Source organism: Thalassophryne amazonica, chromosome 6 (assembly GCF_902500255.1).
Source record: "Thalassophryne amazonica chromosome 6, fThaAma1.1, whole genome shotgun sequence".
Classification (NCBI taxonomy): Eukaryota; Metazoa; Chordata; class Actinopteri; order Batrachoidiformes; family Batrachoididae; genus Thalassophryne; species Thalassophryne amazonica.
Genome location: NC_047108.1, coordinates 90223641 through 90238868, shown reverse-complemented (window position 1 = coordinate 90238868; position 15228 = coordinate 90223641). Strand labels below are relative to the sequence as shown.

Here is a 15228-nt window from a genome sequence, read left to right as displayed (position 1 = left end):
TGATTCTTGAACATTGTTGTCAAGAGTCTGCTGATATTAACTGGAATCCATGTGACCCTCAACTTTAACAAGATTCCCAGTATCTGCACTGGTCACACAGCCCCACAGCATGATGGAACCACCTTCAAGTTTTACTGTAGGTAGCAAGTGGTTTTCTTGGAATGCTGTGTTCTTTTTCTGCCATGCATACCACCCCTTGTTTTGTCCAAATAACTCAATTTTAGTTTCATCGGTCCATAGCACCTTATTCCAGAATGAAGCTGGCTTGTCCAAAAGTGCTTTAGCGTACCTCAAGTGGCTGTTTGTGGCGTGTACGCAGAAAAGGCTTCCTTTGCATTACAGCATCATACAGCATCATACATCATGGTTTTGTGCAAAGTGGCAAAGTGCGCTGTATAGCTGAACGATGCACAGAGACACTATCTGCAGCAAGATCATGTTGTAGGACTTTGAAGCAGGTCTGTGGGTTGACTATGTCTGTTCTCAGCATCCTTCACTTCAGCTTATCTGAGATTTTTCTTGGCCTGCCACTTCGGACCTTAACAAGTACTGTGCCTGTGATATTCCATTTCCTCACTATGTTCCTCACAGTGGAAACTGACAGCTGAAATCTCTAAGATAGCTTTTTGTATCGTTCCCTAAACTATGATGTTGAACAATCTTTGTTTTCAGGTCATTTGAGAGTTGTTTAGAGGGTCCCATGTTGCCACTCATTAGAAGAGATGCAAAGAGGAGAAACATTTGTAAATGGCCATCTTAAATACCCTTTCTCATGATTTCACCTGTGTAAAGAGGTCAAGGGTCAATGAGTTTACCAAACCAATTCTGTATTCCAATGATTAGTGCTAAATGTATTCAAATCAATAAAATGACAAGAGTGCCCAAATTTATGCACCTGCCTAATTTTGTTTAAATAATTATTGCACACTTTCTGTAAATACTAGAAACTTCATTTCACTTGTCAAATATGAGTGTGTTTGTCTGCTATATGATATATTTAACTGAAATTTCAGAAAAATCATGAAAATTATCAGGGGTGCCCAAACGTTTGCATACAACTGTAGAATTTTATTGTTTGTCATTATTATTGTTTGTCATATAAACAACATGTTTATATGTTGTTTATATTGTTATTTATTTATTTATTGTTTATATTGTTGTCATATAAACAACAATTTTATTGTTTGGCATATAAACAGTTTCCATCAGGATTAATAAAGTTCTTTCTTATTATTATTATTCAGAAAGTACACAGTTGACTTTCAGCCGTGTAATTAAATTCCAAGTTTAAGAGCATAAAACATCTAAAAAAAAATAATAATAAAAAATAAAAAATCAAACACTGCTTTGAGTGAGAAAACTAAAACATAAATTAAACATTTTACAAAGTACATGATATAAAATTTTTATATAACCTATTTTTTTTCCTCTTTAGCATACCAATGTTAGAGTGGTAGATAGTAAATGTCACACACAAACAAAGACAAACACAGACACACAGAGACACACACACACACACACACTCTTTTCTCTCAAGTTAAAGGTACAAAGACAAAGACAGGAAGACATCTCTTGGCTGTGGCCTCCTGAATTCACCTCACATTTGTAATAGGACATTTAGAGCAGACGAAAAGGGGCCTGAGGAGCACATGCAGCAAGAAAGAACAGAAATAGCCTACAAATTTTTGATGGAAACAGAGGGTGTATGTCCCTACTGAGTCCTTGGCTACACACAGAAGGATCCTTAAGCACATTTTCATGGAGGCTAGAAAGTCGATTTTGTAGATCTCAAAAGAATCCATCCAACAAAACGACAAAAAACTATGCGGTACAAGTGTCTTCCATCAACATGGAAAATACATTTCCAAGGCCATGTCTGACAGAACATAAATCTGCCCATATGTTGACTGGTAACAATGAAACCTTACAAACTGCTGGCCACCAACAGCCCCTTAATAAACCAGCTAAGAGCAGTACAGTAGTGACCTTGGACTACACTTCACAGGGAATCTTTTTTTCTTTTCTTTTTTGCTTTCATTAATCCATAAAAGCCCAAACTAGCAGCCACAGACAGTAGACAAAAACCTAATCACCATTAGCAACATCCCGATCAAGAACTTCTTACACCAATCAGAGCATTTGTTAATACCAAGTTCGAAGCTCATACTTGTTTTTTTATATATTACACTTGCACAGAGCACAGTGCAAGCACATTCAAGTAAGTACAAATGAACAGTTCTGCAATTATTAATGGAAAAAGCAAGCTTAACCACAATCTCAATCCTTAATGTTTTCATATATTCATTTTATTTTATTTAGTTTTTATAAAATAAATAAACATATATTTACATGTCTCTTAACAAATTGACCATTGTTGACTGAACAACACTGATGAAAGACTGGTGCCTGTGTCTTAGTTATTAAAACACCTTTTTCATTATCATTATTGTATGTAAAATGTCTTCAAAAATCCCATCAAAAATGGAACGTTACAAAAAAAAATTTTAAATCGGGGGAGGTACCCTCACCCTTCTGGCTACTGGCCTGTACGGTGCCTGTTATCAAGAATGAACATGCAAAAAAGATGAGGAGAACAACTCATGTATTCTTGTGGAAAGTGCAACCCGATAGGATGGTAAGAAGCGTATCACATGCGCCATACATCAGAAACAGACTTGATGTATACTTGTATTGTAAGCACTGATGGGAATAATGCTGTTATTACCTGCTTTTTTATTAGTGATGGGTATTTTAAGTAATTACTGTTTCCATCTTTACAATGGCATTATCGTTACCTACGATAAAATGCAGTGCATTACAATAATTAAGCTTACTGAATCCGTTTTCATATGCAGAATCTCAGCTGAGGTGCAAAGTTTTTCTTTTATTGTCTTTGGTGGGGGGTGGAAAGAGTGCTGAGACAACCACATAAGTGATGGCGATTGGCTAAGGAAGAATAAAATTTCATGGTGAACCAACCAGATGCAGAGGTGGGTGGAAGTTCACACACAAATGCAAACCCACATGCACAGGTGACAGAGATGCACATGCAGCTTTAGCATTTTTCAACTGGAACTACAAACAGTACTTTCCCCTCACTGAGATAAAAGGCAGAAATGTACATGTGAATAACCATAATTTCATTTTAGATTTATTTGATGGCCAGTGGTGGCCTGTTGAGGTGCAATAAATATTCATTAATTCAGTTTTAGCTGCTTATCTGGGGCTGGATTGCGGTGCAATAAATATAAAACATTTCTAAAATATCTATTGTGTTTGACTGTTCTACTATATAAACATAACGATAATCTCTACAATAATATTAAATTTGATGATCGTCTTGTCTCACACTGTCCCACAGCAACATTAAAACAGTGTACAATGTTTATGGTTAATGTTTCTGTGTAGGCTCTCAGTTGTCCAGGTGGTTTACATAGTAGAGAAGCTTGAATCTTCGACTGGACTGGGTTGCTTGACGCGAGGACGTTTCGCTTCTAATCGCAGAAGCTTCCTCAGCTAAAATTCTTGCTCTGGTAGTCTGACTTCTGTCTTGACTCTTGTAGAGAAGAATGACGACTCTAAACGTCCTCACGTCAAGCAACCCAGTCAGGTTGAAGATTAAAGCTTCTCTACTATTTACAGTTAATAATTTATTCTATTAAGTGTCCATTTTATTCATTAAACACATTTAATATTCAGTTTTACTATAAATAATAAAATACAGTTGAATTTAAAGATCCAATAAAAAGGTGATGGTGGGGGGAAAACAAATATTTAAACATTTTTTAAAAAGTAACAATTTTTTTTTCCATTTATATAGGGCCTAATCACAACAGAGCTGCCTCAAGGCGCCTCACACAAGCAAGGTCCAACCTCACCAACCCCCAGAGCAGCAGTGGTAAGGAAAAACTCCCTCTAAGGAAGAAACCTCAAGCAGACCAGACTCAAAGGGGTGACCCTCTGCTTGGGTCATGCTACAGACATAAATTACAGAACAATTCAAAAAAACAAATATACAGGAAATGCTGTTGGTGCACAGGACAGGAGCAATAGTTACTTTACCAAATAACTAATTACTTTTATAATGCTGTAACTCAGATACTAACTCAGTTACTTTTTGGGAGAAGTAACTAGTAACTACAACCAATTACTTTTTTAAAGTAACAGTGAAACAGTGCTGCTGGTGAACTAGCAGCAAGTACAGAGCTGCGGCTGCAACTCCATCACCATAGCTTATGGCCCAGTCACACGGCACTTAACGAAGGGCAACGAAGCCCAAACAAAACAAGAAATCTGGACTTTTGTTGACTTTCGTTGGCATCGTTTAACCTTTGCTCAGCTTCGTTCCTGCAGCTGGCGCTTCGTCAGGGTTTGTAAACTGTTGAAAAATTTGAACAAAGGGGAACGAAAACCTCAATTCATCCATGTTTTGTTTTGCTGTCGTTCTTGATGTTTTTTAATCGTTTGCTTAGTTTTTGTAATGCTAGTGTTTAGTTTGACTTTGTTCGGCCAGCTGAATGTTTTCACACAGGTTTGTGAGCGCTGCTGCTGCTGCGTTCATGTACCATTGGAAATTACAGGGCAAACTCAGCCTGCTGTTTGGATTTTTTTTTCTTTTATCTGAGTGGGGAGTCAGCTTCAATGGGCTCAGGCACCTTATATAGGGAAGAATGAATCTTTTGTGTGGATACAATTAATTATTTTGCCACAAGCAACTGCTGGATTTGAAACAAAAAAGTTTTGTAATATCAGACAGTACTTGAACGCAGCGGCAGCAGCAGCTCCTGCATGCCCTTATTATTTTTTATTAAATATAACAATATGAGTTTAGGAATGACAATCCAGCCCTTATGTGCATGTGGCAACAGGTAGACGATTCAAATGATTATATAAATAGCTGTCCTGGAAGGCATAAATCACGTTGTGGATCAGTGGCAGCTCGTGGAAATAACCGCACATGGGGAATCAATGCGTGCTCACACGGACTGATCAATATACTGCTCTGATATATTCAATCATCTTTACACATATTCATTCCCCGTTTGGACAGTAGTTTAGTAACGTAATACAGTGATATAGCAGTGACCTGAGTTTTTTTTTTTTTTTTTTTTAATTGGAGTAAGACGGAGCACCCAGCGTGTCGACAGACAGTGTGGATTCTGATGAGGAAGGAGATGATCCCTCTTTTGTTCTGGACAAGGAACCAGAGCAGGTGGACCCAGCGATGTGCGCACAGATCTCCACAGCTTCTGTTTGCAGTTTCTCCAGGACTCAAGCGCTATGAGCTCTGTCCCAGTGCCGAGTCCTGGAACTCAGAGATGCAGACACACACTGTTCCAGCAGTGGCTTCAGGCGTGTTTCATTTAAAGCATCGAGATTGTTAGCTTCAGTTTTGTTTAGTTCTTCTTTCGTCCCTTTTGCGCTCCTGGTTCGCAGGCTATTTGGTGATAAAGCTCTTTCGTCCACCTTTTCTCAACAAATTGTGACTTTTTTTTTTTTTTACTTTTTTCCCTTCGTTCAGGAATCGTCGCATGCCGTGTGACTGGACCATTAGGAGAAAACCCAGACCAATGACTTGTGTTTAATAAATCTGAGAACAATTATTCAGAAACATGCCTTGTCTGCAAATGGATTGGGACATGATTTTAAATGAGGTACAGCACTAAACATACCTGACCATTCTGGAAGAGTCACAACCAGACCTAGAAGAAAAAGCAAAACAAAAAGCAAAAAAAACACAAAAACAAAACAAAAAAAAACACAAGTTCAATGATTGTTATGAAGCATATAGCATAAATAAAATAATAATAATATAATAAAAAAAAAAAATCAAAGATGGATGAACATGCCAGTAATGTCACTCAAGATGTACACAGTAGCATAAAACTAGCAAAAAACATGCCACTTTAATTCAACAACCACATTAAACCTCGTTTACTATCTGGCACAGAGAAGTGTTGTGTTATGGAACACAGCAATTTGACCACTGAAGAAATGGTCACTTTGAAATTAAGCTTTATATACTTTAAATTAGGTGTGACAGTCAGAGTTACGTTCATATTCCGCTCAGTCTGCCACAAACGTCTCCTCTGAGAAGAGCGTTATTACAACAAGAGTGTTTATTTCCTCTGAGATACGAGAAATGGTTTTACAGAGTTTGGATTATCTCACTGCTCATGCCTACTTTGTTATAAATACAATTACTGGACCTAAATTAAAGCAAAATAGCCTGACTCTGTATGCTAGGAGGTAAGTATCAGCAATTACTACCCAACTGGAATGGCTACAAAAAGGAGTAATAAATTGAAGGATTAAGCTATAAACATAGTTCATTTTTGTTTTTTTGTTTTTTTAAATGAACTGACCAGTTAAGCATTCCTATTATGATTGGCATACTTTTTTTCTGTCTCGTTCAGCAAGTTAAAAAAATGTATTCATGACAAATTTCTGTTAAAATGCGTGAAAGACCTTGGTCAAATGGTAGTGTTTCCTGACGAGCACTGAGGCTGTCAACTACATTTTAGCTGCATCAGCTTTGGGAGAAATGACATTTCATAACTTTATATAATAATCTTAATCCTTTGGTAAAGACAGAAAAACTACAAACTTGAGGTTGCAACATGAAATACCTTTTGTTCATACTCTCTGCATTGTGGGTTTTGTTTGTTTGTTTTGTAGCGAGAGCACTGAGGCTATAAGAGAATAGTGAGATTAGGGAGCAGTCTAGAGAGTTGGAGATATGCTCTGGAGAGAAGGGGAATGAAAGTCAGTAAGTGCAAGACTGAGTACTTCTGATGCCTTTACGGTGTCAAATCTCGCACGTAATCACGTTCTCGCTAGGGAGGCCGAGATGTCATTGTCAGTGTAAACAAGCGTTTGCCGCAACTTGTTTGCAACATTGCGTTGTTATGGAGGTGAGTTCAACCAAAATATGTATTTATCATGAGTCTTTAATGTGAGTTTTATAAAAAAAAAAAAAAAAAACGTGTTGATGTTAGGGTTGTGTGTCGGGAACCGGCTCTTTTCGGGTATCCTTAAGAAATGAGTCGATCCATCAACATCAATAGCCTTTTTGCTTAATGATTCCCTTATTGATCCTTCTGAGTGGCTGTTGTTTTGGGGGGTGTTTGTCAGGAAAGTGATCATTTCTCTACACTGATTACAGACCCTGCAGCGGGTCTGTAATCAAGCGTTTCTGCAGCGTAGTTTTGCTTGAATCTTGAACCAATGAAGCAGTGCTTCGATCTTCAATCTGCTGCTTCGTTGGTTCTTTGTTTTATTTCACTTTATCTTAATTTACCTTTTTTATGTTAAACCAACCTGTTATGGTCTTCTGAAAGAGTTAATACATGATTTTTATAATTTAAAAATGGGTTTGATGTTAACATGTCTATGGCATTTTCAATGTTAAAGTTAAGCTGAGCCATTATCAAGCCTCCCTCCCCAAGCGTGCAAAGGATTATGAGATACTCTAAAACCATCAATGGGAGGAAGCATGATGTAATCAAGCGGTAAGCTTCCACAACTTCCCACCGGGAAGAAGAAAAAGTTGTAGTTCCAAAAGTGAGCAGGCTCCCATTCAAATCCATGTTAAAATGTCCAACTTCAGAGTAGAAATAAACATGTTTACAGCATGATACAAAAAAAATAAAATAAATAAAAATAAAAAAACAACAAAAAAACAGTTTTGGTCTCTATATAGTTTCCCCCCTCTATGACAACTGTATTGCAGTTGGGGGGTGAAGATTTCGTTCTAATAATTCAGGGCGTGGTTGCTTTGAGTGACAGCGGCTGAGTTCAGCGTCTCCGCTTCTCACAGCATCAGCAGAATCCGCTGGCAGCGACTGCTTGCTGTTATGGAGTTCTGTCTGTCATTTTGAGCCTTTTATTCCAAACACCACACGTCTCATTGTGTGGTGAAACATCCTAAAGGGTCACCTAAGACATCCCTGTTGTAATGGTTGCACTATGTAAAATTCTCATCATATTTAATGTTGTATGCTCACAGCATTTAGCACTTTTAGCAGCTATTAGTAGCCTGATCCATTAGGTCCCGTTAATGCAGCTCAATACTATTAATGCCCACACCAAAGTAAACCATTATGAAAACTACTGTGCAGTCCCCAAAAATATGATTTAATAAACACCCAAACCAAGGTTAGCCTGTTAGCTTAGCTGGTTTGGACTAAAAAATAAGGGCACATTCAGGCTTCTTTCATCACACACCGAGCCACCCATGCTCCATCCAAGCGCCAATACCTGAGTGTGAATTTTGACTCTAATGCGGAAGTCATATTTCTTGCAGGTCCTTGACTGGCTGCTTGAGGCTGGTTCCAAAACAGAGTACTTTCCTATAGAACTGTATGTTAAAATGTTCAACTTAAAAGCAGAAATAAACATGTTTACAGCCTGGTACAAAAAATGTTTTTGTACTACTATAGGTAGTTTCCTAATCTATGACAACTGTACGGGGAGTGATTTTTTTTTTCCCCCTAACTTTAAATAAATACATCTTACATCTAAAAATACATCTTAAGCAAAAAAGGTCTGCATAATTGTGGGTGTGTTTGTTTTGAGTGACAGTTGCTGCGTTCAGCGACTCCTCCCCCTCTTGTAGCCTCCCACCATTGTCACGTACTGCAGCGGTCACTCACTGTTGTGTTGTTGTATCTGTTTGTTTGGAGTATTTTATTACAAACACCTGCAATAATCTGGCATGTTGTGTGGTGAACATTCCTAATGGATCATGTAAGATGTCCCTGTTGCAGTATTGATGCTGAGTGAAACGCTTGTCTTATTTAATGTTGTATGCTAACGGTGTTAGCACTTTTAGCAACTGCCGGTAAGTCCACTTAATGCACGATTACTGAGGAAATACACAGCTCATAACTTTTGCTGTCCACAACAAAGTAAACAGTCATGAGACCCACCGCACAGTCCCCAAATATATATATATATATATATATATATATATATATATATATATATATATATATATATATATTACTGCCTGGGTCAAACAACCAACCAAATAATCCACAACATATTCAACTGGTTAGTAAATTATGAAAACAATAATTAGTTGCATCATTAAATATGCCACCAATGTTATTTTTTGTGCTTTTGGTTTCTCGGGAAGAGGCAAAGCTTTTTCTTCCATAATGCCCCCAAACATCCCATATTAATTTTGTTGCACTTTATATTCTTCATATATTGGATTTTTTTATTTTTATTTATTTTTATTATTTTTTTTTTTTTTTTGGTGAAATAAATGCTTCTGGTAAAATATCTGAATACAGGATTGAAAGTTATTTGGTGAAATCTGACTTTGATTTGCTGGAAAATTAACCAAAGGATTCAACCAATAATTCGAAAACATTCAATAGAATGATCAAAAAATAACATTATTCAGTTAATAAAAAGATAACCGTGAGATTATTGGATTATTGAAAAATGAATTGTTAATTAATTAAAAAATAATTGTGAAATGAATCAAAAGGTAATCATGAGATCAATCAATTAATCAAAAAGAAATCATTAATCAGTTACAATAATTATTACTTCCAGCCCTAAAGTTCTTTTACAGTTCCTTCAACCAACAAAAAATGAACTAAATAAAAAAACAACCAAAAACAAAAAACATTGTAGTTAATCTTATTTCTGCCTTTCTCAAGAGAACATGAGCCTAACTAAATACTGAAAGCACACTTGAATATCGTAATTTTTTTAACCAATTGCCAAATTATATTAAAAGTAAAAATGATGCTCTATTCAGTGCATGATTATGAAATAAGTGATAGTTACAGCCCTAAAGAGCGTCACTCTGCAGGCTCGGCTGTGAAACTTCACAGCCCTTCTTTGAAACAGACTGCAGTAATTGATGCTGTAAAATCAAGGAAATACTCTTCAAGGCACATGAATAAAATGTAGCCTGTTCTGTGAACCAAAGCACTAAGGGGCAACAAAGTGACTGCATCAGGATAAATTTATGAGCCTTCTACATTCCCTCTTCTACTTTCCACATCGAGAAAACAATGAGGTATAGATGGCGAGAAGGCAGGACTGACTACTCCATTATGTCGCTGCTCGGCTTTGACTCAGAAGGCTGAAAATCTTTAGATTTTTGTCAGAGTACTTCAGACAGATAATGATGCTTTCGACTGCGTTGTACCTAACAAGCCAAATCTCTCTCCACTAACAAACTCTGCAACTCTCTTCTTGCACGCCATCATCTTCATTCTTTATTCATGCAAAATTGTCTAAATCTTAAAAAATGAATCTATAAAATTTATAATCTGCCTAAATCTAAAAAAAAAAATAATGGCTAAAACATCTTTGATTATTGTGTGAAACAGGGAACAAATATACCAGCATTTTAGTATTTCCCCATGATGACTGTAGATGTAGGCTGCATTGAAGTCACAAAAGGAATCAATATAATGTGCTGGTAGGGTTGAGATTCACTGACATATTTTGCTGCTATCCTGATCCAGTGACAATTACTGAGACTGCTGAATACACACAAACATGGCAGACAAAAAGCAACTGATCAGATCAAAAAGATATTTTACAACCTTTTACAGGAATAATATATCCATCTCTGAAACCTCAACCCATGCAGACCTGACAGCCACAGAACAAGCCACACAAAGATAGGTGAGACCGAGAAGAAGAAGGAACACAGCATCATGGGATGAGCAGGTGGTCCATCAGTGAAGCAGGACTTGGGAGTATATAATTTATTATGATAATTAGGTGTATTTCTGTTAGGAAGTGAAGTAAAATATATGACTACATCGATACACAGACCCCTAAATAGATCTAAAGGTACTATGAATCGTTTAATAGCTCAATTTTAACATTAGAAATTGTCTGAGTTATGCTCGTCATAAAAGTTCCAAGTTCAGTAGGAGGCTCTCATGAGACTGGTTACAGGAATGTTAACTTTGTCTTCTCGCTAAAAACAAACATGTCTAATAGTGGTAGGTGGTGTAAATGTACCCGTTTGAACATTGCATACACTCTATTCAAAATTTGTTAGTACCATCATGTTGCTTCCGAATGGGAAAGTTGAACTATTTACACTTCTATACTGCACCTTCTGCTACTGTATGTAGTGCTGCCCCCAGTGGTGCACGAAAGTCAAGTGTAGCTAGTGTCAACATGCTACATTACAGTAGTAAAAACCTGAAGTTGCTTTATAGTGCTATTCCACAGAGTGTAGTTCCTCCCCCGGTTCATCCGAAAGAACAAATTGGGACACATTGTGAAGCACCAAAGGAATGTCTTGCTCCATCTTTGTCAATCTTGACTAAACTTGGTATATATAGTAGGTACGGTCATCATTTGCACTCGTTTTGAAATCAGGGTGAAATTTTCGAGTTGCTCAAAAATTTCATCCTGATTTGCCAAATTGTTGCTAGTGCGTGGTGACCTCGGGGTGTTCATAGTCTTAATAGTTTCAATCATGTTCAAGCAACTTTAACCCTCTGGGGTTCGTTGGCATTTTTTGGAAAGTTCACTCGCCTGGCATAAATGTTTTATTATTGCTGTTAACAGCTCTCTCTGCATCCCACAATCAAGTTTTATGTCTCTTTTTTCAGGACAACCTGTGCTTTCAGAATATATATGTTTTTGTTGTGTTTTATAAGTGTAATAAAAGTTTACAATCAAAAATAGGCAAGGAAAAAATAAAGCGAAAAATAATTTTACACACACATTTATTCAAAACACACAGCAAACTATAATAAACAACTGTTTTGACACTTTATAAAGGTAATTTGAGGTCTGGTGTGAAAGACTGTACAACAAAAAGGTTCAAACAAACACAAATGCACATTTTGAACAATATATACAAAATGGTCTATGCGTTTTGTTATTTTGATTTGGTAAACAGTGCTTTATGCAGACAAAGCAACAGAGTTATCCATTAACATTCACATGCAAACTAGTGGAGGAATCCTAATAGTTACACACTCTTTGTTTGAGCACGTGAGATTGTCATCAGAGGCTCTTCGTGTGCTCCTGCTTTCACTGATGGCTGTGCGTAATGGTGCAGGGCACACTGAGTATGTACTAATAGTATGTACTCATTGGAGCACCCAGGGGGCTATTTAAACAGGCCAACTAGTAACATATCACTCCTGAAAACGATCTTTGGCTTTTCATGTGCAGTAAATCTGCCCTACAATTAGATTTTGGAAAACCATGTGACGGTGAACCAATTCCAATTGGACACTCACATTGTGCATGTCATCACACAGCTTCTATGAGGAGTACAAAGATGGCCGATGGCTGTCTCGAAAGTCAGCGGAGTTAACTTTTCAGCAAAAAAAAAAAAAAGTAAGTTTCTATCTCATATCATTAAAAAGTTATTTATAATTTAGTAAAGCTTGGTCTAACCCAGAGGGTTAAACAGAGTATTCTTAGTGAGTACAGCTTGAAAGTTTTTCGATTGTGCTCCAACTGGATTAAAAATCTGAAGCAGAAGCAGTGTTTGTTGCGGTTGCAGAGGTACAGATACAGATTCTTTATTGTCATTGTAAAAGGTACAACAAAAGGTAAAGTGCAAGCCTTTCAGTGCAAATATAACCTGAGTAAGCAGGCTTGAAAAGTCTGGGGAAGAAAAGAAAAGAAACATAAAATTAAACAGAATGGAAAAGGTGTGTTCAAAGGGCAAATTAAAAAAAAATATAAGTACGTAGTAGCAAAAGAGAGATTATATATAAAAAACAGAAAAGTATGTGCAAAACAGTGGATATTGCACATAAACAAATATTGCACTCATTTCAAGTGTGACATGTGATCTGGCTATTTGGTTCCAGTGGCATTCAAAGCTCTAACAGCAGCTGGGTAGAAACTGTTTTTCAATCTATTTGTACTTGGTTTAATGGTCCTGTCTCCCTGATGGCAGTAGCTCAAACAGAGAGTGGGCAGGGTAGGATGAGTCCTTTAGGATGGTGTTGGCTCTCCTGAGACAGTAAGAGCCGTGAAGGTCCTCCAGTGTGGGTAGAGGGCACCCAGTGATCTTCTCTGCCATTTTGTTTACCCTCTGGAGCTCTTTCCTGTTTGCCCCCAGGCAGCTGGCAAACCACGTACAGAGGCAGTATGTGATGATGCTCTCCATGGTAGGAGCGGTAAAAAGACACGAGCAATCTCTGGTTTATGTTATTTTTCCTGAGGATTCTCAGAAAATGGAGTCTTTGCTGTGCCTTCTTTACCAAATGTGTGGTGTTCCTGGCCCAGGTCAGTTTCTCTTCTATATGGACTCCAAGGAAACAGAAGTCCCTGACCCTTTCCACACAGGTCTCCCCCCATTGATAATGGGTTGAATATCTGTTTTGTTTCTCTTTAAGTCTATGATTAGCTCCTTGGTTTTGGATGTGTTCAGGAGCAGATTATTTTCTCTTCACCACAACGTCAGCTGTTCCACCTCACTCATCTCCTCCAGTGATACAGCCTACCACTGTGGTGTCATCCGCATACTGGATGAAGGTGTTGCTAGTGTGGACAGGGATGCAGTTAAAGAGGTAGAAGGTGAAGAGCAATGGGCTCAACATGCAGCCTTGAAGGAAACCGGTGCTGAGTGTGACAGCTGTGCCAATCCTGAGTCTGAGCAATCTGAGAGAAAGTCCTTGGGACAATGTGTAAAATGTAAATAAGAACAGAATACAATGATTTGCAAATCCTCTTCAACCTATATTCAATTGAATACACCACAAAGACAAGATATTTAATGTTCAAACTGATAAACTTTGTTTTTGTGCAAATATTTGCTCATTTTGAAATGGATGCCTGCAACACGTTTCAAAAAAGCTGGGACAGTGGTATGTTTACCACTGTGTTACATCACCTTTCCTTCTAAGAACACTCAAAAAGCATTTGGGAACTGAGGACACTAATTGTGAGTGTCATGATTGGGTTTAAAAGGAGCATCCCCAGAAGGCCCATCCATTCACAAGCAAAGATGGGGCGAGGATCACCACTTTGCAAACAATTGCATGAAAAACAGTCCAACAGTTTAAGAATAATGTTTCTCAACGTTCAGTTGCTCGAAATTTAGGGATTCCATCATCTACAGTCCATAATATAATCAGAAGATTCAGAAAATCTGGAGAATTTCTACACATAAGCGGCAAGGCCGAAAACCAACACTGAATGCCTGTGACCTTCAATCCCTCAGGCGGCACTGCTTTAAAAACCGACATCACTGTGTAAAGGATCTTACCGCGTGAGCTCAGGAACACTTCAGAAAACCATTGTCAGCTAACACAGTTCGTCGTTACACCAAGTGCAAGTTAAAACTCTATCATGCAAAGCGAAAGCCAAACATCAACATCCAGAAACGCCACCGCCTTCTCTCAGCCTGAGTTCATTTGAAATGGACAGACACAAAATAGAAAAGTGTGCTGTGGTCTGATGAGTTCACATTTCAAATTGTTTTTGTAAATCATGGACGTCATGTCCTCCGGACAAAAGAGGAAAAAGATCATCCAGATTGTTACCAGTGCAAAGTTCAAAAGCCAGCATCTGTGATGGTATGGGGGTGTGTTAGTGTCCATGGCATGGGCAACTTACACATCTGTGATGGCACCATCAATGCTGAAAGGTACATCCAGGTTTTGGAGCAACACATGCAGCCAACCAAGCAACGTCTTTTTCAGGGACGTCCCTTATTATTTCAGCAAGACAATGCCAAGCCACATTCTGCACGTGTTACAACAGCGTGGCTTCGTAGTAAAAGAGTGCGGGTACTAGACTGGCCTGCCTGCAGTCCAGACCTGTCGCCCATTGAAAATGTGTGGCGCATTATGAAGCGCAGAATACGACAACAGAGACCCCGGACTGTTGAACAACTAAAGTCGTACATCAAGCAAGAATGGGAAAGAATTCCACCTACAAAGCTTCAACAATTATTGTCCTCAGTTCCCAAACACTTATTGAATGTTGTTAGAAGGAAAGGTGATGTAACACAGTGGTAAACATACTGCACTAGCTCTGGAAACAAGTGCACTAACCACTTGGCCACCACACTGCACAAAGTGCTTCCTGAAAATAATGCATGAAACACCAAATCTTTTAGGAAATATAATTTCACAGGAAAATCTCTGCAACACACAAAACTGAAGCCAAATCTCCAAGAGCAGAACCTAAACAAACCAGCTTCTTAAACCCAAATTGTCGCTCTAATCTTTCCTTTACTCCAGCATTTTCTTCCTCTGTTACAGT

General features: G+C 38.0%; 1 protein-coding gene across 3 annotated transcripts in view; it reads right to left on the bottom strand.

Annotated features, from left to right (window-relative positions):
• LOC117512625 (IQ motif and SEC7 domain-containing protein 1-like) overlaps positions 1-15228 on the bottom strand; it is a 364856-nt gene that overhangs the window by 266216 nt on the left and 83412 nt on the right. For 2 of the 3 annotated variants that reach the window (XM_034172769.1, XM_034172775.1), the window contains exon 2: positions 5673-5702. The exons of the other annotated variant lie outside the window; for it this stretch is intronic. In XM_034172769.1, the coding sequence (XP_034028660.1) occupies positions 5673-5702 (30 nt within the window). The remainder of the gene's footprint in view (positions 1-5672; positions 5703-15228) is intronic. 3 annotated transcript variants of the gene reach the window in all.